This window comes from Oxyura jamaicensis, chromosome Z (genome assembly GCF_011077185.1).
Source record: "Oxyura jamaicensis isolate SHBP4307 breed ruddy duck chromosome Z, BPBGC_Ojam_1.0, whole genome shotgun sequence".
NCBI lineage: Eukaryota > Metazoa > Chordata > Aves > Anseriformes > Anatidae > Oxyura > Oxyura jamaicensis.
In genome coordinates, this window is record NC_048926.1 from 74,246,043 (window position 1) to 74,273,583 (window position 27,541).

A 27,541-nucleotide genomic window follows, 5' to 3' on the forward strand; every position below is an offset into this window, starting at 1 on the left:
TTCCTGCCACAAGACATGTTATATCTGAGTTACTTCTTTCAGTGAGCAATAAAAGATAGGCATTGCTCTGCCATCTTTTCCTGAAGTGTGCTACACAAACACTTTATATTGTGCTTTTTTTTTTTTTTTAACAAAAGCCAAGAAGTTGAAATGGGTCTTTTTGTGGTTGAAATTGAGTGAAAATTAATAAGCGAACAGGGATCAGGCTGTTCACAAAACACACCAGAAAAAGTTCCCAAAACAATGAGAATCTAAGGTTTATTTATTTATTTATTTATTTTTATTATATTTTTTTTTGCCATTTTAGCTGGTTTAAGATAAAAAAGGAAACAGTTAAAGTAACTCTTTTGGCACTATCTCTTTGACTTCCATGCCTTCTGTATGGGAGGGGAATAGCAGTATCTTTACAAGCAACTTAATTTGTATAATAACTACTTACAATTTTAGAGTAGGTGTATAATTTGCTTCTTCATTTGTCCAGTTATTTTGTAATTATATACGTTGTTAGACCAGATGGTTGTGTTTCTGTACTGGGTGGAATGATCTCAGTTTTTCTACCAGCTTAAGTTTGAAAAGTGTTGTCTGTCTCTGGTGGTTTTCTGACTAAACAGTACTGTGTAAATGCAAGATATGCCTTAAGTGCAGAAGCACTAAAGAAGCTGAGACTTCCACATATGTTTTACTGTTAATATATTGGAAGTGGCCTGGTTTATTGTCTAAAGTTTCATGTAGCATCTGTTAACAAATGCACACTCAGTTGGTCTGTTTCCCCAGCTGGGGGCAAATCCACAGTCTGTTAGGTGTTGCATCTCCTTGACTTCCACACATCTCTCATATTTTAAGAATTTGGGGAGTCATACCTGCAGAGTTTCAAATACTGTGAAGAAAAATGTCACAGTTGGATGAAAATTTAATTTTCTGACAATGTGTATAAACTCTTGAGAGTATTGCAAAATACATTAAGTATGTAAATGCTAGCAAAAAGGTTTTTTTTCCAAAAAGGAGGACTTGTAAATGCATGAGAAACCTCCTTCATTTATCTGAAACCAGGATATATTATATCCATAGAATTTCTGAAGAGGAAGAAAAACCCCCAGTGTTTGGGACTCAGAAGCCTTCTTCTCATCCTGGCAAATAGCATCCTTTAAAAATAGTTCTGTGCTGAGCACAGAGTTGTTTTTGCCAATCATCTTGTGAACGGTAAATATAGTCTAACAAATGCTTCATGGATCATTGAAATTCTGCTCCTTTCATACTTCCAGTGACAGACATCTCACACAGTCTTTTATGTCTTCTTAGCTTATTTTAGACAAGCTCTCAGCACCTGTCTACTCAAGATAGGAAACTAAGTCAATTATAAAAAGTAGTTAGGCAGCAATTACATTACAGATGTGAAAAGATGGTAACAAGATTGTCTTTTAAACCAGAAGGGAGTTTTTTGTTGTTGTTGTTTTTTTTTTTCTATTTCTAAGGAAAAGGAGTGTGTCTTCCAGGTGTACTTTGTCTTTCATAATTTCTGTCAGGGTTACTATAATTACAGGCAGTTATGTTGCTCTTCTTTTTGGTAGATTATTTGTAGGCATGCTGGAATGTAGCTATTCTTCTTAATTTCATTATCTGTTTTCACATACGAATTTAAGAAAACTGTGTTTTGTAACAGCTTTCAAGTGTTTGAAAAACAGGATAATAGACAAAGAGTTAATGCAAGTGCTTTCACTTCTAATATTCTAAATAAGAGTAACTTCTTCAGTTGAGATATCTTATAATAATACTGATATTTGATTTGGGCTAGAGTCTTACAATGAACATGTGACAAAACTTTGATCTTTGGGGTATTTTTTAATGCCTGCTTATTTATGGCGTCTGACTAATATTCTTTGATTTAGACATGGTCACTGTGACCTAAGACATTGTATTGGTAAGACAAAATTTTCTGGACACTAGAAATAAATGTTTTGTGTCTGAATTACTAATTAGGGAAGTCTTACATTTTGTTCTTGTAAAATTATTCATAATAGATCTGATGACAATTTCTCATTACTCTTCCTACTCTCAATTTTTTGGCTCAAAATCAAAATTATATTGTGAGTTTGTAGTATGGCTACTGTTCACACTTGCTGCCATTTCTTACTTATTAGTACATGCACTTCCTATTGATTTTGGGTAGGTTTGCCATATAGCCTATGTATGTATGTCAGACAGCAGAAGTAGTTCCTTGTCTCTCAAATACTATTCCTTTTGTTTTAGTCCAGGGTATATGTGCTGGCCACACACTCTTGTACGTGTATCCTCTCTCTCTTCCTATGAGCATGCAAGTTGAAATTCATAAGCAGGGAGCCTAGAAAGTGATTTGAATTAGAAGACTGAAGTTCATCACGCACTGAGTAGAGTCTTCTAGAATTCTGCACTTTGGCCTTTGTATGTGGAAAATGTACTACATTGGACTTGACAATCTTGACAGTCTTTTTCCAGCAGACGTAGAAATATATTTCTATAGAAATATAGAAATATATTTCTATAATATATTTCTATTGTAGAAATATATTTCTAGAATGTATATATTAGAATATATATTCTAATAATAATAGAATATATTATTCTATATTAGAGAATAATAGAATTATTCTCTAAATAATTCTATTAGAGATCAGGTAGAGAAGTCTGATTTGTGTGCCCATGGGTGTACAGGGATGTACATGAAGGATACGTTGTTGTTGTGCTCTGCTGTATGATTGGAAAAGATTTATGCTTTCTTTCACAGAGGGAGTTCTGTAAGGTCTGGAAATGGAGAGGGAAAATCAAATCTGCTTTCCAGTAAGGAAGTAAAAGACTGTTATAGAAGTAGTGCTTTGACAGCTCTTACTCTGACAGCAAATTACATGCCTCCAGAGAGTCCATTACAGTGAACTGTTTCAGAGCACTAATATTGCAAAGGAGCTTCTGGCTTTTGTAACAGAGAAAAGGGAGTGAATAAAGCCTGAGCATGAAAATTGTTCTTTTGTAAGGAGGAAATTAGCTACTGATTCTGTAAACATTTCTATACAAATTCCATGGTGTGTGCTGTGTATTTATGCAAAGACTATTCAAATGCATAAGGTCATACGAAACCTACTTATATCACAGAATGGCTTGGGCTGGAAGGGACCTTAAAGATCACCCAATTCCAACCCTCTGCCATATGGAATGTTTGCCACCCAAGAGATCAGGCTGCAAATGGCTTAATCTAACCCAGTCTTGAACACCTCCAGGGATGGGCCATCCACATCTTGTCTGGGCAGCCTGTGCCAGTGCCTCATAACTATCTGAGTGATGAGAAGAATTTACTCCTGACGTCTAATCTAAATTTCCCCTCTTTTAGTTTAAAACCATTCCCTCTTGTCCTGTCATTGTCTGCCCAAGTAAAAAGTTGCACCTTTTTATAAGAGCCCTTTATGTGCCAAAGGGCCTCAGCGAGGTCTCTACAGAACCTTCTCTTCTCCAGGCTGAACAATTCCAGCTCTCAGCTTTTCTTCACAGGAGAGGTGCTCCAGCCCTCTGACTGTCTTCATGGCCCTCCTCTGGACCCGCTCGAACAGCCCCACATCGCTCTTGTGCTGGGAGCCCCAGACTTGGACGCAGCACTCCATGTGGGGCCTCACAAGGGCACAGCAGAGGGGCACAATCACCTCCCTCCCCTGCAGCCCACCCCTCTGTTGATGCAGCCCAGGACGCAGTTGGCCTTCTGGGCTGCAGGCAGCCACTGCTGGCTCATGTTGAGCTTTTCATCCACCAGAACCCCCAAGTCCTTCTCTGCAGGGCTGCTCTCAAGGAGTTCTCCCAGCCTGTGCTCCTCTCTGGGATTGCCCCGGCCCAGCTGCAGCACCTTGCACTTGGACTTGTTGAACCTCATTCAGTTCACATGGGCCCACTTCTCCAGCCTGTCCAGGTCCCTCTGGATGGCATCCCTTCCTTCTGTTGTGTGACTGCACCACTCAGCTTGATGTCACCTGCTAATTTGCTGAGTGTGTACTCAATCCCACTATGTGATTGATAAAGTTATTAAACAGTATCTGTCCCAAGACAGACTTCTACTTCTCAGTTATTTTTCTGACCTCATTGATAACAAGATTTTTTTTTCAGAAATACCTGTGAAATCATGATCATTCTCATCAACTCTGTTATTCTGTTCAACAGAACAGTTGATACAGATGATGGAGTCTATGCTTCACAGTCTGTGCTTTAAACGCTGACCAAAATTCTTTACTTCAATCTGTGTGAACTGGGAGTTCTTTAGTATTACTTCAAGTAGTTCTTCACAAATTTATAGTCATATACCTGCATTGATCTTTGTTTTCCTTAAGTAGTTATTTTAACTCATATTTTCTAAAATGAATGAAATTCAAAATGGAAAAAAAGTCAAGAATAACCTACATTGAGGAGGAAGGTAGATTTAAGGCCTATCCAACCATGATTTCCTACCAGAAAAGCCCCCCCCCCCCCCCCGCAACCTGCTAGTATTTCTCTTTCTAAGATAGAATATTTAAAGAAGATGTAAGTCATTGTTTTATGTGGATGTAGTATTGATTTATTCCCCTCTCTTCTTGCCTTCCGTCTATTAATAATGTTTTTTCTCCAAACTAGAAATCTCTTTCTTAAAGCAATTATACTGGAATATATACAATAAACTTAGTTACTCTTTAGACAGCAGTATAAGTAGTAATAAATAAATAAATAAAATCCCTTTTCTATTCCTTGTCTTATTGCTGTGTACATTTTAAAGCAGTGTTTTTGACTTCCTTGTTTTAAAATTCAGTAAAAATGTTTTTTGGACATACAGCCTTGGAATAACCATTAAAAAATAAAACCACTAAACCCTTCTTTTGCAATAAATAAGATCACACAAATGACATTATTTCAGCAGTGGTTGTTTTAAATTATAACTTGGCCTTAAGAGGAATCTTTCATTTGACTTCCCTGAACTTGGGAAGAGTTACCATCTGGTTTTGGACTTTGTGATTTAGTTCCATTATTATTTTTAAAGCTGTATCACTAGCACAAAATAATGAAGGGAAGCAATAAACAGGACTATGCTGACCCCAAACAAAGGTTTTTTAATAAGAAACAAATTATCCAGCTTCATATGCTTTATATGTAGACCTACTTGGCATGGTGTAGGCATGAATTTGTGCATTCATTTTTGACGTGTCTGTACAGGACAGATCTGTGCTACAGCTTTTCTTACTGGCATTGTATATCAAATGGTGCAGATGGCAGGAAAAGCATTAAATATTCCTGTCACCACTACCAGAGAATGCCATAAAATTGCCCACGTTCTTCATTTTGAAGCAGTTTGCAACTTCCCAGATTAAAGAAAAAACAAATCATAGAAACATAGAATCATTCAGGTTGGAAAAGACCTCTAAGATCATCTAGCCCAACCTTTAACGTAGCACTGAAGTCCACCATTAAACCCTGATTCTAAGTTCCACATCTCCATGTATCTTGAACACCTCCAGGGATGGTGACTCAACCACTTCCCTGGGCAGCCTGTTCCAATGCCTCACAGCCTTTCCAGTAAAGAAATTTCTCCTCATATCCAACCTAAACCACTCCTGGCACAAATTTAGGCCATTTCCCCTCATATTATCATTTGGTGCTTGGGAGAAGAGCAAAATCCCCACCTCACTACAACCTCTTTTAAGGTAATAGTAAAGTACAATGAGGTCCTGAGCCTCCTTTTCTCCAGGCCAAACAACCCTAGCTCTGTCAGCCTCTCCTCCTAAGACTTGCTCTATAGAACACTTTTTTGCGTAAATGTACATGTTCCATTGTGAAACACTTTCATGATGACTAATAGTGAAGTGCCCACAGCATGCTGGCTTTTTCTGAAGAGTATGATTACAATGTAACAGTCTTTTTTTCTACAGCATTGAGGCCTGTGCTGTTTTCCTGTGCTTTTGCAATGGCACTTGAGAAAGCAAGTGCACTTGTTTCTTGCAGCCTGGCTTCATGTTCAAAGGGAGACTCAGTGCATTGATTCTTAATGTAGAAAATCAGTGTGACAATGAAATGTCCAAGCACTAGAAGCCTAGCATTGCTGTGACAAGTGCTAAGAGCAGGACTGCCTCTGGACTTATTTCTTGTCATGTTTTACTGTATTTTCCTGATGCTGCTACAGGTATTAGTCTGTTTTTTTGGTGAAAAGTAAAAAGTAAACAAAAACACAACCAACCAACTACCACCACCAAAAAGCAACAAAAAAAAACTGTAGAAACATTAGGTGTCAACAGCACCTGAACACGCTGGAGAATCTTGCTTTCACAATCCACCTGGTACAAATATTTATCTGTTGATGGTGTTCTCCCTTTTCCCTCCACCATTTCTGTATGGTATTAAATAAGTAGTTCTTCCATGTGAATTTTTAACTCTGGACAGTATGATGTCTTTAGAGCAGATACTTTTGGCAAATGCTAAGTTTCTGGAAGGATGCTTCTTTTTAAAAGTTCTTAGTGACCACATATTGCGTACAGAGTAATTCCTTTAGAGTTTCCTTTCTGTTTACTGAAGCAAAAATGAAACACATTTCTTTCACATGTCATTATTATCATTAGTTTGCATTGTTGCAAGCTGTTTGGTCTTCTTGCTAAAGCAGACAGTTGTCTTAATTGTGCTTGGTGTTTGTAGTAATTTGTGTTTCTTACCAACAACTAAAAATAGTGGAAGACACTGAGTGCTAAAACCACAGTAATTTGCAGATTTTGTTCTCTTTTGCCCCCCTTCTAGGTCTGTCAGTGGTAGATGTCTGTTTGTTTTCATATACTGCATTTTTCCTGTCATTTTGGGACACATAATTGTCATGAACTGAGTCAGCAGTGGTTTTGCTGCCTGTTCCCCTTTGCAATCAATGCTTGTCTGAAAAAAAATGCAAAACCATTGCATGCATTGCATATTCTACCCAGCATTAAAGAAGAAATTCCCAGGTTTTTCTTGGATATTGCAAAATTCCCAAGATAAATTAATAATAGTGTCTCTTGGCGGTGCTGGATGTGAAGGGAAAGGTAGATATGAGAAATGTGCCAGATAAATCTGCCCTGACAGAACCTATATTCCTATCTCCGGGTCCACTGGCAGTGTCTTTTCTGAGGAACCATTGAAGTTAAGTGAGTTTTAAGTTCTGTTTACTTATCTTTGCAAATTGCAAAGGACATAAAGCTTGACTGACAAATATTACTTGTTCATTTATTTTTTTCAGCTAGAAATAATATCCATAAATGTTAGTAGTCACAGAAGTGTTGAGATGACCAGTTCCTGTTCTTGTAGGCAGCCATGTAATAAACTTCATTAACTCAGGAAACTATCTGAAAGGATTTTCTGCCTTGTCTGCTGCTATAGGAAAGCTTCTATAAAGCATTCAGACTTTGCAGATCTTATTCTCATCTCAGTCCTAATCATTCATAACTGTCTTCTTTATGGGTGGTTTACCCATAGCCTGATTTTGAAGAGGACCTGATAAAGGGAACTGCCAGAGCAATTAGTTTGGCTAGGTAAAGTAGCCAAAGGGTAGCTTTGTCAGGAGCGTCTCCTGTGGGTGATTTTTACCAAGGGCAAGATAGGGTTTTCCTTCATAGAGATGTATGTCAGGCCTGCTGTGTTTATTTTGGGCGTGTTAATCTTGGTGCTATCTATTTAAAGCAGAGATCATGTAGGCTCTCATATTTCTTTCTCAAAGGTATGAGACAAGTTTCTGGTTCCTTCTTGTAAGACAGTTTCTTCATTATTTGTATATTACTTTTTTGTAGTCATCCTCTGCACTGGTTTGCTTTAGTTCAGTTGGACCGATTGGAACTTCAGACCATTGTGAAATTTCCACACTTGAATCCTCTGTACCTGTGCTGGTATTATTCTAGCGTTAGAGATATCTATTTCTTAGGCTTTTTTGAGCCATTATTTCCTTTTATTTTATTTTATTTTATTTTATTTTATTCTTTATTTTATTTTTATTTTATTTTATTTTCTGTTACCGCTCTGGTAACCTGGTGACTAAAAATCATTCTAAGGTAGTTTTCCTACTACTCAAGCAAACTTGGAAAATACAACAAAAAAAAATCATGTTAGTAGCCCCATGTATATCCGCCTTTCACATTATGCTGTTGAATTGCATGCATTTTCTTCAGAACAACAGCTCTCAAGTTCATTCAGTTCCTCTTGTGTAACATCCCCATACTGGTTTGGTCTTACACTGTCTAGCATTGTTTGAGCAGCATGCTCATCTCTACACACCTGGATTTTGCACCATGATTGTTAACAAAATGATAGTCTTGGTACTTTCTGCATTTAGTCTTGGAGGAACTGTCATGACCTTTCTGCTTTCCAGGACTTCTGCTTTCAGCATTTAATCTTTTTCTAGCTCCCCACTTACAGTTCTTCTGTAAAAACTACAGTTTTTCTGCCAACCCTCATTTTTGCCAGCTGCACCAATGATTTTCTGTATGTCAAAATGTATGTACACCTGCTTCTATTCCAGCTGTTTGAAAAGTCCACATATCTCAGCAAGGATTTGTCTCATGTGTCTTAACTTTGGCAAATGTGCCTTGATTTTCTTGTTTGTCTCCATGACACTGATTATTCTTTCAAACGGCACTCTGAAGCCTTGGTTTTCCTGCAGACAAACACTGCATTTGTTACTCAAAGTCATGTAAACAGCTTGATTAGACCAGTTTTCAAACAGCCTAGCCATACCTGTAAACATCTATGCTAGTTCTTTTGGTTTTCTGGGGTAGATAGTATCCAAACTTCACACTCTACCCGCGCCCCTCCTCCTCCCCCCAGTTGCACACAGCAAAGCTCTTTTCATTTTTGCTTCTAGGCTGATAGTAGTCATTTCCATTACCATAGCACCGGTCTCTGTCAGCCTGCAGCTGTCATTGTTGCCATTAAAACTGGCAGCAGAAAGTGTTTGTTCAGTTTTGGCTTTGAAGCAAATTCCCACTAGAACAAATTAGAGCACTGTATCCATATCGAAATCCAATTTAAGGGGCTGGATATCACTAGCTGATTGTGTGCAGTAACTACAGAAGTTGCCTTCTTGAAAGTACTGTTGGCTCTGATAGATTCTCCTTTATTCATACTGACTTATTTCTCATAGTGGGCTGTGTGCCCAAAGATTTACGTTTTACTTCTCCTTGACCATCTCAGTTAGTCTAATAAATAATACTGCTGCTTCCTACATACCTTTCATCTTCTTTGCAGTCTGTCATTATTCTTTGCATCTCTGTCCTTCCCAAGTGGCACATGTAGGCATTTGACTTAAGGTTGCTGTTTCTTGACCAGGCAGACTGTAGCCATTGGGGTTTGAAGTTTGGTTAATAGAGGAAGTCTGGGGGAAGAAGTAACTAGGAACCCTCATGCCTGCAGTATTTCTAAAACGTCTCTGAAGTGCTGGTATTTATTTACTTTTTAGATCCCCCATTCCCAGATGTAGAATTTGTTGCAGCAAAAGGTTCTGCACCCTTGCTCAGACTCCGGAAAGCAGAAGATCGAAATGGGCCGATCAGGTTTGTCTATGTGCACTCTTAACCCTTTCAAGAAACATTCTGCAGATTTATATTACGTGCATATTGGAGATTTTTGTTTGGATTAGATTTTTTTTATTGTTGTTAGTAATGGGAGAAAAGTTAAGCTGTAACTCACAGTTTTGCCTCCCTTAGCAGAATATTTGGCTAAAGACTTCCCTGTTTTTTGGACCAAAAATCTGTTTTTGATAATTCTGAGTTTTCAGTGTTTTTTTTTTTTTTTTTCCCTTTCTCCACTGTAAAGTCACACTAGATTTTTATTGTTGCATCCAAGAGCAATACAACCCCTGTAATATTTGGTTTCCAATGAAGTCACGCAGCCAGATTTTTTTTTTCTAGGACACAGAGATAATTCAGAACAGTCCATATTTATGCGTATGCTGAAGTAGTATTTTCGCTTTAGAGTATTACTACCAAAATATATTTCTAGAGAAAAAGGTTTTATATCTTGGTAAGTGCTGTTTATGATAGAAAGAGAAGGTAATTGTAACTCAAAAATATATATATTTTCTGTAAAGCAGAAAACATTTGAAAGCTGATAGTGTATCGGGAAATGACTATGTGTAACAGCTGTAACAATGACTCTTCCCACTTTTGAATACCATAAACAAAACATTATTTTGAGAGGTTTGGAGACAGATGTAATTAATTTTGCAGAAATGGTATCTGTCCTCTCCTTTAAACAGAAAAAGTCTTGTTTCTCAGAAATTAGGCATTGTTTTTAGAGGCCAGCAATGTCTTCTGTTACGTAGATGAACTTAGATGTAAGGTGAGAGAAGCAAAAGGCAGCCTGCAATAATTTGGTTTGATGCTCTTCTCAGTATGAATGAATATGTTAATTTGCATGTGACAAGGAGTCCTGGGTTTAAACTGCATGCATTGATTTCAAAATGCAAGGGAGCACATGCAGAGAAATATTTTAGTACAAGAAGAGTTTGTATTGGACATTGATTAAAAGCAGTTAAGAGGCTATATGTAGAAAACGTAATATAAAAATGTAATGAATATCTGTTGTTTATTATATTGAACTGAGGGGTAATGTTTACTTTTTTTTTGTTTCACTCTAGTCTTTATCAAGTGATTGTGCTTCCTCTGGGTTTGCAAAGTACTTTTATTTGTGACTCCTTTGCTGCTGCAACTTTCTTTAGCAACACCACTGACGCTAAGGGATATGTAGCAGCTGAATTTCAGGCCAAGGATGTTGCTGATAACATGCCAGTTGCTCTTGGAGACAGACATTACTACGGAAAGTTTTATAATGCCCCTTTAAAGCTGGGAAACGAGTACTGTGTTTTTTTGAGAATAATAAGCGAGTGGAATAAGGTAATGGATGTTCTAAAGCCTTTTCTTTATACCAGTTGAATGAAGTGTTGCTGGGGAAAAAAAAAGGAAAACATTAGCTTTGTGTTAAATTTTTATGATGCTATTTGACAGAATTAGATTAAATCTGAAGCCTCTTTAAATAACTCTTGTAATTCCATACAGATATTTATCTCATTGTAACATTGGAGCAGCTCTGGATGCCAAAAGGCAAACAATAGAAAGAGCTAAATATGAAAGGCCATCTCTTCCCTGCACATCTGAGGGTGTCTGTTGGGCCAGAACTTGGTGAAAGAGATTAGTGTGAAAATCTGAAAATCTCTCCTTAGCAATGAAAAATTCTCTCAGTTTTGAATTGTAAGTTATATTGCAGTTTTCCAAGTGATAATGGAAAAGTATTTTTTTGTCATGTGTGTTACCTTCTGAACTAAGTGAATGTCAACTCCATCTCCCTTGAGGAAGCAGTGTTGGAAAAAAGCATGCAACTAGCATTTTTTCATTTTATTTTTTTACATTTTAAGGTAAATATGTATTTTATTTAGAAACAAAACATTTCTTAACTATAGGTTTCTCTCAGCTGTTCAGTGTTCCAGTGTCTTGCCTCCCATGATGTCATTATGCCACTAGTTTTCCAGTCATTATCCATCTCAATGGTCAAGAGGTCGATCTTACGGTCTTAGCAGTAGGTAGTTTTTCTCACATGCACTGTAATTTTCATATGCACACAGTTCCTGAATGTCAAATGTAAAAACAAAATAAACCACCACCTACTAAACAAAAAAATACCAAAATCATCTAGAAGCTGTCTCAGCCTGCTGTCCATAACATGAAAATAGAGTTCTGGGGTCTTGAGTGTTCAGCATGAAGCACGGAAGCAGGCAAAAACTCATCTGTGAGTCACTTGTAAATAATTCTGTGTAATTTTGGAAGCCTACACCCAAATCTGAGTAACTGAATATAGCTTCTGGTAAGAAATGTAACCTTTTCAGTCCAAACTGAGTGAAATAAAGCAAGTACATGTTAGAGCTGTTGCTGGTACTTATTAATCAGTGCAGATAAATTTTTAATTAATTTTGTGAGGCAGTAAGTAGAGAAATGACATCTAAGACATTTGGTTCATAAGAAATAAGCCCAAAATATTTCAGACTTTGGATGTCAGACTGTATTTTTTAGAAGAATTTACTCTGTGGAGCAGGATTGTTATTGACTGAAGTATTTAAAAGTTTAGCCTGTCTAAGCTCTCCTAAATAAGTCTGAACTCAGTTTATACATCATAGGGTTTTAGATATTGGTTTCCCAAGCTCTTTCCCTTTGATGTTTTCTGTTACTGGGGAACATAACGTATTATTATTTGTGTTGAGGCTTTTCCTGCACATGACAGTGCAGATTGCTTAAGCAGCTCTGCAAGCTGTTTGTTGAACTGCTTCTCAGTTATATTCTTATTCTCTTTGGTAGAGAATATTTCCATTTTTTTCATGTTCACCATTGCCAGAAATATTTTCTAGGCCACCAATTTAATGGAATATTAATACTTTTATTTGTAGAAGTCACTCTTGGCTTCCTTTCATTACACATTCACACACACACATTGGCTTCCTTTCACTACACAGAACACATTAGCTCCCTAATATACACTTTCCTATATGGCTTTTCTTAATAAATACTGTACATAAGTTGCAACAGTTACAAATCATCATTGGGATTGAAAAGACCAGACAACTTTTGTTCCTGTCCCTTCTTCTTCGAAATGGAACGTTTTCTTGTAACCCATAAGGATTGGTTTGTCTTCAATTCTCACGCCACCATATTTTGCACAACTATTGGTATTAGAGAAGTTCCAAGAATTCAGAATTCTAAATTGAAGTCTGTTGGGTGCTGAGCATTTCTGACAGTCTGATCACTAAAGTGACTGAATTTGATTCTAAAATTGCACGCTTAAAAATCTTTTTAAAATACAATCTTTAATTGGCCCTCAGTTATCACATCTGAAATCAGGGCACTTCTTTACTGTGAGAGTGACAGAGCACTGGGACAGGCTGCCCAGACAGATTGTGCAGTTTCCTTCTCTGGAGATACTCAAAACCCACCTGGATGCTGTCCTGTGCAGTGTGCTCTAGGTGATCCTGCTTGGCAGGGGGATTGGACTGGGTTATCTCCAGAGGTCCCTTCTGACCTCAGCCATTCTGTGATTCTGTGCCTACATTTCTACTTGAATACAGCCAAAGTGCCTTCTGGCTCCAGGTCCCTTCATGCTGAGAATGGTATATTTTGTATCGTGCATTCTACAAAATCATGGCTAGGTGGTGATTTTTTTATTGCCATTATTCTTCCATATACCTGACATATCTTCTTTGTAGTAGAGGTGGAAAAATCAGTTCAGATAAAATTTTGTGGGTAAAGACAAGTAAGCTATTCTGTCATACTGAGTTCAGTTTCATTTATCGTTTTCTCATATTTGGAAGCCTTGAGAAAGGTGTCTGCTGTGTGGTTTTTACTTCCTGCTTATTTTTCAAGGTGGAGGACTAAAAATGCATATTTCATTTGTGCAAGACATTCAGATATGTTAAAAGGCTGATCACATTATCTGAAGAGATCATTAGGAACATGAAAGGAAGTCAGGAATAATAGAAACCACCATTTTTCATATTGATGAATTTGGCAATTAGAAGATAGGAATGATGGAGGCAAGGGGATGATTTGGGAACAAACAAGGAAAAACACTTCTTAAGTGGAATAAATTGTCCACCCTTGGAAATGTTGTTCTCTGTGAAGGGTGTTTCTAATTAAATAACTCAGTCCCATGTGGTACCTATTTTTGTCTCCATTGATTATTTTATGGATTCCATGCTGTGCAAAGAGCCAAGGCTCATAGTGAAGGGCCAGAACTAAAACGGAGCTTCAAGGTTAAAATGATTTGAGATTAATTTCTTTAGCATAACTTTTGTTCAGCCTCAGTCTTCAGTGTCAACATCAGCTGCTCTGGAGTGAACAGTTTATGCATGTAACAAGTAAGAGTAGGACTGTAAAAGGTGAAGGTAACTCAGTTCTGCAATATGCAGTATTTTCAATAAAAATCTGTGGGATGCTTTGGAAAATGGAGTCAAAATGGCCTCTGCTGGGAGAAAGTTTGTTAAAACTAGCCCAATAAGAAATCAGCTAAGAAAAGTGTATGTGAACAAGATGTTTTCTTTTCTCCAGAAGTCTTTTCAGTGTCCATCTCTGAAAGAAGATTCTATCCCCAGTTTAACGAGTTTGAATGTAGAAAGATGAATATCAAGGTTGAAATCAGGACCTTGAGATCCATGGATGCTTGAGTATTTGCAGGAGTAATTTGGCTAATAATTTCCTAGAAGGGTGTTGAGGTTTACTGTTGTGACCAGCTGCTAATTCATCAAAGAAAGAGATTGTAATTTCACAGAATCACAGAATCACAGAATTTCTAGGTTGGAAGAGACCTCAAGATCATCGAGTCCAACCTCTAACCTAACACTAACAGTCCCCACTAAACCATATCCCTAAGCTCTACATCTAAACGTCTTTTGAAGACTTCCAGGGATGGTGACTCCACCACCTCCCTGGGCAGCCTGTTCCAATGCCTCACAACCCTTTCAGTAAAGAAGCTCTTCCTAACATCTAACCTAAAACTCCCCTGGCGCAACTTTAGCCCATTCCCCCTCGTCCTGTCGCCAGGCACGTGGGAGAACAGGCCAACCCCCACCTCTCTACAGCCTCCTTTAAGGTATCTGTAGAGAGCGATAAGGTCGCCCCTGAGCCTCTTCTTCTCCAGGCTGAATAAGCCCAGTTCCTTCAGCCGCTCCTTGTAGGACTTGTTCTCCAGGCCCCTCACCAGCTTCGTCGCCCTTCTTTGGACCCGCTCAAGCACCTTGATGTCTTTCTTGTAGCGAGGGGCCCAAAACTGAACACAGTACTCGAGGTGCGGCCTCACCAGAGCCGAGTACAGGGGGACGATCACCTCCCTAGCCCTGCTGGTCACACTATTTCTGATACAAGCCAGGATGCCGTTGGCCTTCTTGGCCACCTGAGCACACTGCTGGCTCATATTCAGCTGACTGTCCACTATCACTCCCAGGTCCTTCTCTGCCTGGCAGCTCTCCAACCACTCATCTCCCAGCCTGTAGCTCTGCTTGGGGTTATTACGCCCCAGGTGCAGGACCCGGCACTTGGCCTTGTTAAACTTCATGCAGTTGACCTCAGCCCATCGGTGCAGCCTATCCAGATCCTCCTGCAGAGCCTTCCTACCCTCGAGCAGATTGACACACGCACCTAACTTGGTGTCATCTGCAAACTTACTGAGGGTGCACTCAATGCCCTCGTCCAGATCATTGATGAAGATGTTAAAGAGGACTGGCCCCAGCACCGAGCCCTGGGGGACGCCACTAGTGACTGGCCTCCAACTGGACTTGACTCCATTTACCACGACTCTTTGGGCCCGGCTATCCAGCCAGTTTCTAACCCAACGAAGCGTGCGCCAGTCCAAGCCAAGAGCAGCCAGTTTCTTGAGGAGAATGCTGTGGGAGACGGTGTCAAAAGCCTTGCTGAAGTCAAGGTAGACCACATCCACAGCCTTTCCCTCATCCACCCAGCGCGACACTTTGTCATAGAAGGAGATCAGGTTCGTCAAGCAGGACCTGCCTTCCATAAACCCATGGTGACTGGGCCTGATCGCCTGCTTGCCCTTCAAGTGCCGCATGATGACTCCCAAGAGGATCTGCTCCATGAGCTTCCCTGGTACTGAGGTCAAACTGACAGGCCTGTAGTTCCCCGGGTCAGCCCTCCGGCCCTTCTTGTAGATGGGCGTCACATTTGCTAGCCGCCAGTCAGCTGGGACCTCCCCCGATAGCCAGGACTGCTGATAAATGATGGATAGTGGCTTGGCCAGCTCCTCTGCCAGTTCTCTCAGTACCCTTGGGTGGATCCCATCCGGCCCCATCGACTTGTGCACATCCAAGTGCCGTAGCAGGTCACCAACCAGTTCTTTGTGGATGGTGAGGGCCACATCCTGCTCCCCATCCCCTTCCACCAGCTCAGGGTACTGGGAATCCAGAGAACAACCGGTATTGCCGCTAAAGACTGAGGCAAAGAAGGCATTGAGCACCTCCGCCTTTTCCTCATCTCTTGTAACTAAGTTTCCCCCTGCATCCAGTAAAGGATGGAGATTCTCCTTTGTCCTCCTTTTTGTGTTGATGTATTTATAAAAGCGTTTTTTGTTATCTTTAACAGCAGTAGCCAGATTGAGCTCCAGATGAGCTTTGGCCTTCCTAATTTTGTCCCTGCACAGCCTCGCTACATCCTTATAGTCCTCCCTAGTGGCCTGCCCACTTTTCCAAAGATTATAAACCCTCTTTTTTCTCCTAAGCTCAAGCCACAGTTCTCTGTTCAGCCAGGCTGGTCTTCTTCCCTGCTGGCTCATCTTTGGGCACATGGGAACAGACCGCTCCTGCGCCATTAGGATTTGCCTCTTGAAGAGCGCCCAGCCTTCCTGGACCCCTCTGCCCTTCAGAACCGCCTCCCAAGGGACTCTACGAACCAGTGTCCTGAGCAGCCCAAAGTCAGCTCTCCGAAAGTCCAGTACAGTGGTTTTACTGGTTCCCTTCCTGGCCTCGCCAAGAATAGTGAACTCCACCATTTCGTGGTCACTCTGCCCAAGACAGCTTCCGACAATCACATCCTCCACCAGTCCTTCTCTGTTTGTGAAGAGAAGGTCTAGCGGGGCACCACCCCTGGTAGGCTCACTAATCAGCTGCGTCAGGAAGCTATCTTCCACTTTCTCCAGAAACCTCCTAGACTGCTTTCTCTGGGCTGTGTTGTGCTTCCAGGATATGTCAGGGAAGTTGAAGTCCCCCACGAGTACAAGCGCTGAAGATTTCGCAACTTCTGTCAGCTGCCTGTAGAACTCCTCATCCGTCTCCTCATCCTGGTTCGGCGGTCTGTAGCAGACCCCGACCAGGACACTAGCCTTGTTGTCCCTGCCTATCCTAACCCAAAGGGACTCGATCTTGTCATTCCTAGCCTCGAGTTCTACAACATCGAAAGACTCTCTAATATAGAGAGCCACACCGCCACCCCTTCTGTGCTGTCTGTCCCTTCTGAAGAGCCTATAGCCAGGCATCGCAGCACTCCAGTCATGAGACTGGTCCCACCACGTTTCCGTGATGGCAACCAAGTCGTAGCCTGCCCGCAGCACGATGGCTTCCAGCTCCTCCTGTTTGTTACCCATGCTGCGTGCATTGGTGTAGATGCACTTCAGCTGGGCCATTACCTTATTCCCCGGCCTTGCTATTGTTCCCCCTGGCACAGCTCCAACAATCCTTGCTTCACCCCCATCCCCCTTCTTACCTAGTTTAAAGCCCTATCAATTTGATTTAGTGTGAAGTGTAGGTCAGTGAACTTCACTGCAGGGATTCCTGGGAGCTCTCTAACTTTTCTTACAGGCAGGAGAGCACTGATTTCCTGCAAACCAGAGTATGTGGCAGTAGCAGCTATCTCAAGATGATGGCACTTATATGCATGCTTGCCAGAATCTGGCATTTGGTTGAGTTTTTAAATCCACACCTTAATATTCATTCTGACTCTCCTAATAGGATTTCCTGTGTTAGTGTTTTGTCATTTTAAATAACCAGAAAATTCTGGTTACTGAAATTCCACACTTCTTCATGCCAACACACAAATGGAAAATAATGCATACAAATGTGCCTTTGCCATTCTATGCAAATGCTTCAAAATTTAGCCTTTCATTTCATAGAAATGTGTCATTATCCAGAGCAACATATGTATTATGCTAAAATACACACACAAAAAAATGTGTATGTATTCTATGAAAATCTGTGAAAATCATTTAGCTGGAAAATATTTGCAGAAGCACTACAAAGACAGACTTCACAGTGGTGATAAAATACACACTAGATATTAGAACAGAACTGGCACCTGGGAGTCTTCTTGTGTGAGTGTGAAGTGCAGGGGGGGAAAGCTATACAGGGACCAAAACTTACAGTAAAAAGCAAACTTGTTAAACAGTTGCAAAAGAAGACCCTTAATAAACATTTATTCAACTACTGTAAACATAAGCTACTATAACTATTGTATTAAAATATTTTAAAATTACCAAGTTGTCATACTGGGGACGTGGGGGAAGAGGGAGTGAGATAGTATTTGAAAACCATGTCATTAGGTATTTCAGTGTATATGTGCTACATGGGAATAGAGTTAATACAGCATATTCAGCCTTATCTTGGCATTTCATAAATTCTGAATTCGTATCTAAGCAGCTTCAAAGATCCTTTGACGACATTTACCTGCATAGGTTGTACAAAGAGAGGAAGAATGATGATCTGAAAAACGAGAGCCAGGCTTTCATCAAAGCTGTATCTCTAATCTTATCTTTATAGCTTATAAAATTTATAGGCAAGATAGGGGCTGCTACCAGGGGAAAAAAATAATAATAATAAAAAAATGTTCATAAAAGTAATAAAATCCAATGTAGTGGATGCCTGCTCCTGCAGAATGTGTAAGTGATAATAAATTTATCTCATGAGAAACAGTAATTTTTATGCTTTCATTTTCAGGTGAGAACACAGTCCTGTGCTGTATGGGCACAAATTAAAAGTAAGTCAAATTTTCCTTTAGTGAAAAAATAGAAGGTATCATGGCTTTGCTTGGCAGCATAAACAAATAATTGCTGTAGCTGTTCTTTCATTCTCCAATAATAATGGGATGACTTTGAGAATGGGAGAGGTTAGAGGCAAAAAAATTACTTTGTACTTTGGTATCTAGATTATGATGTTCCAGAATGGATTCTCTGCTTGTTTTACAGTATTACTCTTTCTTTGCATCCCATCTAAATCTTAGGGCAACGTTTGTGCACAAAGGACTTGAAGAACAGAAGTGAAATCTTAAAAACTAGTTTTAAGATAGTTCAATATAGGCTTTGAGGTGTGTTGTGTTGTTTTTTCTTAAATATATTCTGTCTATCAGGAGATGCATTGTTAATTCCACCTTGGTAGTCCTTGGAGGATTAAGTCCCTTTGTGAATTTAGGAAAATAAAAGACACAATTCAGAAGTGAAAAATATGGATAATTTTTGTTCTTGTAAGTACAATTTCATAAAGTATAATGGCAAAACTTAAAAAGCCAGTGGGAGAGTGTAGGTTTATCCTTGTTTTTCTTTTCTACTGTAAAATGTTTCAGAGAAATAGATTACCTCAGAGGAGAGTTTGGAAGCAGCTCTAAATCAAGTTTTCGTCCTTTCCACCATGGTAGAAAGTAATTTCTTTATTAATTTTGTCATGTTTCAGCAAAAGCAAGCAGTTGCCTCTTCTGACCAAAAAAAAAAAAAAAAAAGCAACACCACTAGAGACCCCTACAGACTCCAAATCAAATCTCCAAATCAAATTCTGCTTTGAGTTGAAAGATTCATGAATTGGTGTTTGGAAATTCAGTGGCACTGGAGAATGAGATAGTACTTTAGAATGATGAGGTACTTGTGTTTCATTTTTGCCCTACTGTTCATCAAAAACCACATCTGACTCTTATTACTAGTCTTCCACTGACAAGTGTTTATTTATTTCTAAGTTTTTTTTTTGTTTGTTTTTTTGTTTGTGGTTTACTCTCATACTGGTTCATTTACCACCACATGTAGAATATCACTTATCTTGATGGCTCTATTACTAGTCCAAAAAGGCAAGAGCCGTAAAATAACTCTGAAAAGACAAAAATTGTCCTCTCTGAACTTGTTTTTTATTAACTTCTGGAGCATTGTCAGGAATGGTCTTAGGTGTAGGTGGATTTTATTTTGGGAAAAAGAATGGGCATTGAAACGTGGGAGTAGGACACGCCTTTGGTTTGCTGTTGTAAATGCATTTTCCTTTATATTGAACAGACTTCCAGCCAAACAGTGTCCTTGGCCTAGTGTACCTCAGCAGTTGGAGAGGCTGAGAGTATTTTTGGCTTACTGAAACCTTTGAGGAGTTATACTTAACCTGTGTTAAGGGCAGATATGTAAATTAAATGTTAACTAAATTGAAATATTTCAACTCCCACATAGACAAAGGTATACATTCTTGGATAAATCATTGTCATAAAAAGTGGTAGAAAGCTATTGCAAGCGTGCTTACTTCTGTTACAAATAGTTGTCTGAGTAAAGTAGATTTTGAGTTTTTTCACAAAATAGTCTACAATGTGTAGGGAAGGCAGTTCTTTCATTTTTATGGAGGGTCAACATCTGTTCTTTGTAACTAACATATGGAAACTGCTGTTACAGTGATGTAAGGACAGGTATAACTTGTACCAAAACTGAACGTGCTTGTAGGCAGAACAGATTTTCCTTGTAGGGTCTCTGTCTGAAATTATTTTCCCAGACTTTGACTAAGATAGCAGGTGAGAGTTGCTGCTGAGATACAAGTTGTGTTTTATTGGGGAGACTCGAGCAAAGATGGTTAACTGATCAAGTTCACCTTATGGATTTGTATGATTCTTTGTGCTTCAGATGAGTTGTTGAGGAAGTTTAGGGTGAATGCCCAGCTAGCTTTGTGTCTGTGCATTCAGATTAACTAAAGAAAGGTTTGCACTTAAGTAACAGAAATTGCTATTCTGATGTTTGGGCAGTCAGGTTCTCATTGTAGACGCATACTGTAATTTCACTGAGTGTTGTTTTTGCAAGAATTTAAAGTTTTGGTGAGACATTAAATAAATACTTGTGCTTGCAAGATTTAACAGTAAGTAGGGTTGTGGAGTCTTGCAGGAACAAAATCCATTATCCTAGATGTCTGTGGGAAATCAAGAAGGAAATGGGTAATCCCTGACTAATACTGAAAATGGAAAGAAGGTTTCTTTCCAGCTACCTCAAAGGTACCTCAAAGGTTCCTCATGGAACCTTTGCAGGTAGTTCTTAGTAATTCTGGTTTCAATTGTAAATCACTACAAGACTTCTGTCTTTCATTGGTTTCTGGTAAGATAGGCTTGGATAAGGCTATCATTGCCAGGTTTATTTCTGTTATTTTCACTTGGGAAGAAAAAAGAAAGAGGAAGGGAAATCCATGCCTGGATTACAAAAATTTTGAAAGAGATGCATCAAGCCATTTAATTAAGCATTAGGGCTTTCTTTCACAAGAGACTAGCTTGGCATTTGATTTAGACTGAAATTGCCAGTGGTGAGAGGGGAAAATGCGGACAGTAAATATCTAATTAAAAAAAAAAAGTGGGAAACTGGTAGATGGAGAAGAGTAATCACTTCTGAGAAATACACCATTTAATCTTATATCCTCAGCAGTCTGGTAGCTGCTGAATAGTCAGCCCTATTACTGCTTGATGGCATGGCAAGTCCAGCACAAGAGTTTTGTTACAGTACTCCAGCTTTGAGCAGACTCGGTCCATCACCAGACTGAAGCTTCATTAATTGCTATTTGTTCATTTGATCTATTTGATATGTTTTTTTTTTTTTTCAGATTTATCACCCATTCTTCAATACATGACTACTGTTGTACTTGGGTCACTTGCTGCTGTCTGCCTTATACTGTTCCTGTCATTCTCAGCAGCACGGTACGTATAAACTCCAGTTAAGTCTTCCTCCAGAAGGCTTACATGTTTTGCTTTTCAGATAGTCTTTCTTGCCAACCTGCTTGTTTAAGGCCTCTTGGGTGGGTTATAAATTTTATGAAGAATTCATTCAGTGTCCTCTTACTCTGACTTTGCTTGAACTGATGCCTTTTATATCTTTGCAATTACTCGGGAAACATCTGAAAAGTGTTGGACTCATATTAAAGGAAGGATTCAGAAAGCGAAGAGCATGAGGAATTTTGTTCAGAAATGTTTTGATTTAATGGTAACTAAATGTTTGTCTGGTGTGCTACTCTAAAAGTGAAGTCATGCCAACAGAATTGTTGCTGTATGCTACTTATTTAAAGAGCCAATTTCCAGTGTTCCCAACTTCCTTCAAAATGCTGAGGAAGATGGTTTTTCAGTAGTGTTTGATTCTTAGCTAATGGACACAATAAAAGCATTTTGGAAATCTGATTAATTTCTTTATATTTTGTGATCCTTCATGCAGGGGCAATGACTTTATAACTGTTTACTTTGAAAAGTAAAACAACTAGGAGCCTTTCAGCAACTGTGTATGTCTATGTACATGTAAAATCTTTTGCTTACAAAATAGGTCTTTGTTGTTGCTTTAATATATTCAAGAATATTCTTCCAATTTATGTCTCTTGCATGGTCAGGAGCCTACAGTTTGAGGTATGTGTGGAATTTATGGATTTCATTCAATCACAGAATGGTTTGGGTTGGAAGAGACCTTAAAGATCATCTAATTCCAACCCCGCTGCCATGGGCAGGGACACCTTCCACTAGACCGTCTTGCTCAAACCCCCATCCAACCTGGCCTTAAAGGCAGAAGAGGTTGTTATTGTCCAGGTGTCTCACCTTGCAGGTTCTGGCAGAGGGCTTATTGCAGTGTGAAGCACATCCCTCATCGGTCGTGGTCTGAAAGGCTCCTCAATTATTTCAGTTTTTGTAACAAAAATGTGACAAGGGGTTATAAATACTTTTAAAAATTGTTTTCAGTCAATTAGTATCACTGTGGGAAGGGAGCTTTTTAAGATCATAGACAGTTCTAGAAGAATCATGTATGTATGAGTATGAACTAGTTGTGAATGAATATAGAGAAGATGAGGTCCTCATCTTCCTTTTCAGCCTTGCTTTAAAAGTAATGAGAAAAACAAAAATAATAAATAATTTTTTTTAAAAAAAAAAGTGGCATCCTTAAGGAGCTAAGTACATGGGCTACATTTGACACAGATCATGCTGCAGTGTTTACACACTGTGGGGGCTGGGACTTGATAAGTCATCAGGTATTTTGTAGGCCCTTGTTCCCAAGTATAGTTAAAGTCTCAAAAGCATTTGCCTGTTTCAGAGAAGATCAGACAGAATCCTTGGCAGAAATCAAAGCTGTCACATCCACAGTGGGAGGCAGAGGATGGAAAACCCAGGTGACCATTGTGATAGGAACGTTACAGTGCTCACAAGTAGCTGCATTGACCATAAATAACATGTACTCTTTCAGTTTTAAACAAGCATCAGTCTAATGCATTTCTGAGTAAAAAGGTAGTTTGAACAAATATGCAAAGTCAGCCTCCTGCCCTGACCAGTTGTAAGGCCGTAGTCCGATGCTAGACACTGTACTCCAAGGAGGATGTGGCCCAGTGGAGGAGATGAACTCAACAACAGAGACATGAGATCTGTCAGACCCTATGTGTGAGTAGGGTGATCTACTGCTAGTAGGCTGCTTAGCCTGGCAGAGAAGAGGCTGCCAGGGAATGAGATATTTTACAAAGACACAAAAGCTGTTATGCAAAGTCCAACCTGCTCCTGTCCATGGTGCTCCTGTGCACTCCTAGGAGTAGTAGGAGAGGGAGGTGTGGGAATAGGTTGCTGTGAATGCTGTGAAACCCTGACTTCTGGGTGGTCTGTAAGAGCAGGTTAAATAAACATTTGTCAGGAATGACATGACTGCAGTTGGTCATGCCATGGGGTCAGCTGAATGTTTTGAATTATTTCTTGGGATCCATGTAAGCTTGACTTCTCTGCAGTTTTTGTCACCAAGATTCTCTGTATTGAGGTTCTCACCAGCTTGTAATGTCAGCTGTCTCAGGTATCATGTTACTGCAGTGGGGCAGATCATGAATTCCTACTATCAGGGTTGCTGACAAGTTTTAACTGATCCTCACTGGGTTTGCCTGGTGCTGAATTAGCAAAGTACACAGCCTGAGTGCTCATGTACTTAAAATATTGTTAATAATTTTTCATTTAAGAAAGTGCATTAGCCCTTAGTTGTTATTGCTGAGATACCTAGTCACACATTCACCTTGCTTCATTCCTCCTAATCCTTTGTTTCCTTCACTGTATGATACTCATTCAGATGTTTAAGGACAGTGACAAAATTTCAGTTTTGTGAAAATCTGCATTGGGCATGAGTGTTATCATTGCCAAAGTTAACCTGGGTCAGGCAGTCATCTGACACTATGGGAACACTTTCTACTTACCACACACTACCTCTAGTGTTCAGAATTATACCAGCAGCTCAGGTCTTCAAAGAAAACCCTCCAAAACTTCAAAAAATGTGGTTTACCCCATCAGTATGAGTGTCATGAGGTCTGTGTCAGACTTGTGCTTTGGTTTTAAATGTTTATTTTCAAGTTTTTTTTGGTTGGTTGTTTTCTGTGTTGTTTTTCCAACTGTATATTTCTCTCTTTCTTCAGATCTTATCTCCACAGTGCATTGCACTCCCCACCTGCTGCTTTAGCCTGCGAGGGTGTACGTTTATCTGCTACCATGGATATGACACAAGCCGGGATTGCATCATCGTCCTTAGAGACTGAAAATGTTTCTCTTCTCTAATGTGTTATCCCTCAAAATCGGCATAAAGAAAATGCAGCCTCCCTACCAAAGCCAACACCTGTCAGAATGTAGCTGTAAGGCACACCTGCTGTAGCATCGACAGTTGAGATGTGTTTGTTACTGAGTTTTTTATTGTGTCCCCTTGTTTTCTGACAGCATGGTGTGGAAAGAAAAACCTTCCATCACAAACACGTTGTGTCAGAGACGTTAGCATGCATCTCATGTGTTGGCCACAGGCTTTATCTATTCCACCACATGGATGCCTGATAGCAAGTGTCTGTATCATACCTGATTACGTGAATAATCCCCTGATCCAATTGAGACTGTCTGAGGATTAACTGCTACTTCAGATGCCTTAGGACATACAAACTGACCCATTATGAGAGAAAATACAGATCATTTTACCTCAGTTTAAGTGCCTACTGTCTTTCCAAGTAAAAACGTAGATTTCATCAGTCACCTATGGGTGACACTACTTTAGTAACAAGTACAGAGTGAAGTTGTCACACGAAATAGTGTCACCAACCCATGTTCCGTAGATACTGCAATCATTGCTCATAGCAATTAGGAATTATTGCAAGTAGTGCACCAATTTATAAAACTGCAGTTGCAAAAAAAAAGTAGCTTTAGTGTCATATGAAACTATTTTAAATCAAAAGCTACCTCTGTTAAGTGCAGTTTTATTAATCTCTGTTTTATAATTACAACTGAATAAAGACATTAAAATCAGTCTCTGCACAGGTATGGAACATCTGATTAAAGTGGGTTGATGAAGTATAGTTAACCAGTTTCCTATGGCATCCTTCCAGATAATATTTTTCCCTCCTATAAGAAAGAATCAATTGTCTGTGCTTACTTCCACTCCTGTTCAGAAGATTCTTTGAGGTAATACTAAAAAAGTAATTCTGTTAACTGGTGAAATAAAAAGAAGTTTTGAGTTTTAGTAATTTAGTCATTTTTTTGAAGTAATGTTTTGTACCTCACCACTTTGAATATATGATATCCCTTTTTGGAATTCTAAATGTTTCTGATTCTTGTTGGCTTTTATTTTTATTTTTTACTTATTTCAGGCATCTCTGTCTCTTTGGGTGTTCAAAATAACCTTTTTGGTGTTCAAAAAGGATATTTGAAAGTGTAACAGCAGACTTTGTAGTTGGTAAAGCAGAGAGGAATTAACGTAAAATTGCAAATAGTTAGGAATATTTTTCTGTGATCAGGGCAGTAGCAATACATGGGTATTACTTATGTTATCCACCATTCCCACTGATTACTACATCTGCCTATCAAGTCAGTAGGTCTTCAGTAGTTGGCAGCTGAGTAAAAACGCCTTTGTCTACCTTAGTGATAAAGAGTTGGTAGCACTTTTCTCCACCGATTAAGAAAGAATAACAGAACTGTTCTTGTTGGGTTACTTTACTTAATTTTGCAGTTTGTCCTGTGGAATTCATTTTCACACATTCTGTTCTTAATTCAATTTCTCATTGGGATAGATTGCCAAGGTTTGGTGTAGCTGTATAAACTGAAGCACTTCATTATGGTTCATTTTCCTGATGCTCTTGTCTAGGAAGAATTCATAAGCAGCTGTTCCTAAATACAAGAGAGGTGAAGAGGCAAGAAGTAATTTAAAGAGACATGACATGCCATCATCTGTTAATGAAAACTTCTTGCACATATACTAAGACCAGCAATTACCTGTTGTGCTGGACCAGGAACGTGAAGTTCATCTTTTCGGTGTCTGGAAAGTTGGAGGTCTTCATATAACCCTGGGCAAATACGCATGACTATTCTCTACCTAGCTTGTCTTCTCAGAATATGAGCTTTTTCAGAGCAAGTCTTCTTTGTTATTAAACCACCACACTTCTGCTAGCAATTACATAATGTATTTAATGATTCATTTGGATATCTCTGCCCAGTAGAGTGGTGCATCCTACTAATATCTAGGAGTGGACTGATAAGGGAGAAGCGATGAGGCAGGACTGCCTGCCAATGAAGTTCTCCAAAAAGGTTACAGCCCTGCAAGATTTCCTCTTTCTCTCTGCCTCCTTTGTCACTCTTGGCAGACCAACCTCTGGCTGGGAGCCTGTCTTTGTCTGTTGTGTACTTATCTTTTTTTCCATGTACATCTGTTACAATTTAGTGTTGGAAGCATAGAGAAAAATAATTTAGCATTGCCCTCTTCAGATAATTCTTTAAGTGTTAACATTTCTCTTGTTAGAGCCTCTGTCCGGAATGTTGCTCTGTTACTCCCAAAATTTCCATTTTTTATTTCGGGAAAATGAAAGTAGTTTAAACAGTGGGAAATTAAGAAGTACTTAGAAGCAGGTTCTTGAAAGTTATATGCGTAACTATTACTGAACTGGACTGAAAAGACAACATGAAATTTTACTGGCCATACTTATTTTTGTCTGTTATGGAAACAGGCTTGTACAAAAAAGAGAACCTGGTTTAAGGGCACTGCTAATGAAGGCCAGCTCTCTGGAATATCCATCAGGAGGAAGTAAGCCATTATACTAGAAAGGTTTTCACTGCAAATAGGAACTTTTATGCTTCTGATCAGATAATAACTAGTTTACAGAAATACTTCCTATTAGAAGGTAGTCCTAAAAGATGCCACTTTGAATGGGGCTTTTGAGTTAAAAGCATATGTCTTCAGGGATACTCCTGTTATTCAGGTTTATAATCCTTATAATGAAGATTGTGGAGAGATACAGCTGCCTTGTATTTTATATGTAGCCCCTTGCCAATCTATTTGCAGCATTGACATAACTATGCCCTTATGGTTCAAGAGGCTCTAGAGGCATTTCTAATGATCCTTAACTGATGTTCCTTCTGTTAACAATGTAATACTTGTATTGCTTTTTGCTTTGATTCTTTGGCTATGTGTTCCACACCCAGACCGAGTAAGGCCACTTGCCAGTTATAACTGGCAAAGTTATACCAGTTTACCAGTTATAACTGGTAAAGTAATGCTGACTGAAGCTGCCTTGCTTTTACTTCTGATTTGTAGACATTCATGGTGCTTGTATTGAGAAGGTGCTATATTGAGCAACTGTTTTAGATACATATGAATGTTTGCATTATCTCAGAAGTGTTTTCCTCTGTAGAGGAAGCAGGAAATTGTTAGCACTGGGTAACAGACTCTGTGTAAGTTCAAGGTAAACAAATCTTTAATCTGTTGTTGCGTAATAATAAGCTAACATGCAGGTTCCTGTAAAAATGCAGCATTTCTGCATGTAGTTGTGATGGTGTTTTAAAGAAAAAAA

General features: G+C 39.2%; 1 protein-coding gene across 2 annotated transcripts in view; it reads left to right on the forward strand.

Moving 5' to 3' along the window:
• The window catches only part of SUSD1 (sushi domain containing 1), a 49,866-nt gene extending 24,645 nt beyond the window's left edge, over positions 1–25,221 (forward strand). Inside the window, exons 12-16 of one of the 2 annotated variants that reach the window (XM_035310626.1) lie at positions 9,440–9,533; positions 10,619–10,874; positions 18,455–18,494; positions 21,332–21,425; positions 24,140–24,278. In XM_035310626.1, coding sequence (XP_035166517.1) covers positions 9,440–9,533; positions 10,619–10,874; positions 18,455–18,494; positions 21,332–21,425; positions 24,140–24,278 — 623 coding nt within the window. Of the gene's footprint in view, positions 1–9,439; positions 9,534–10,618; positions 10,875–18,454; positions 18,495–21,331; positions 21,426–24,139 lie in introns of both variants that reach the window. The other variant, XM_035310625.1, reaches the window with a different exon arrangement.
• Positions 25,222–27,541: the final 2,320 nt, after the last annotated feature.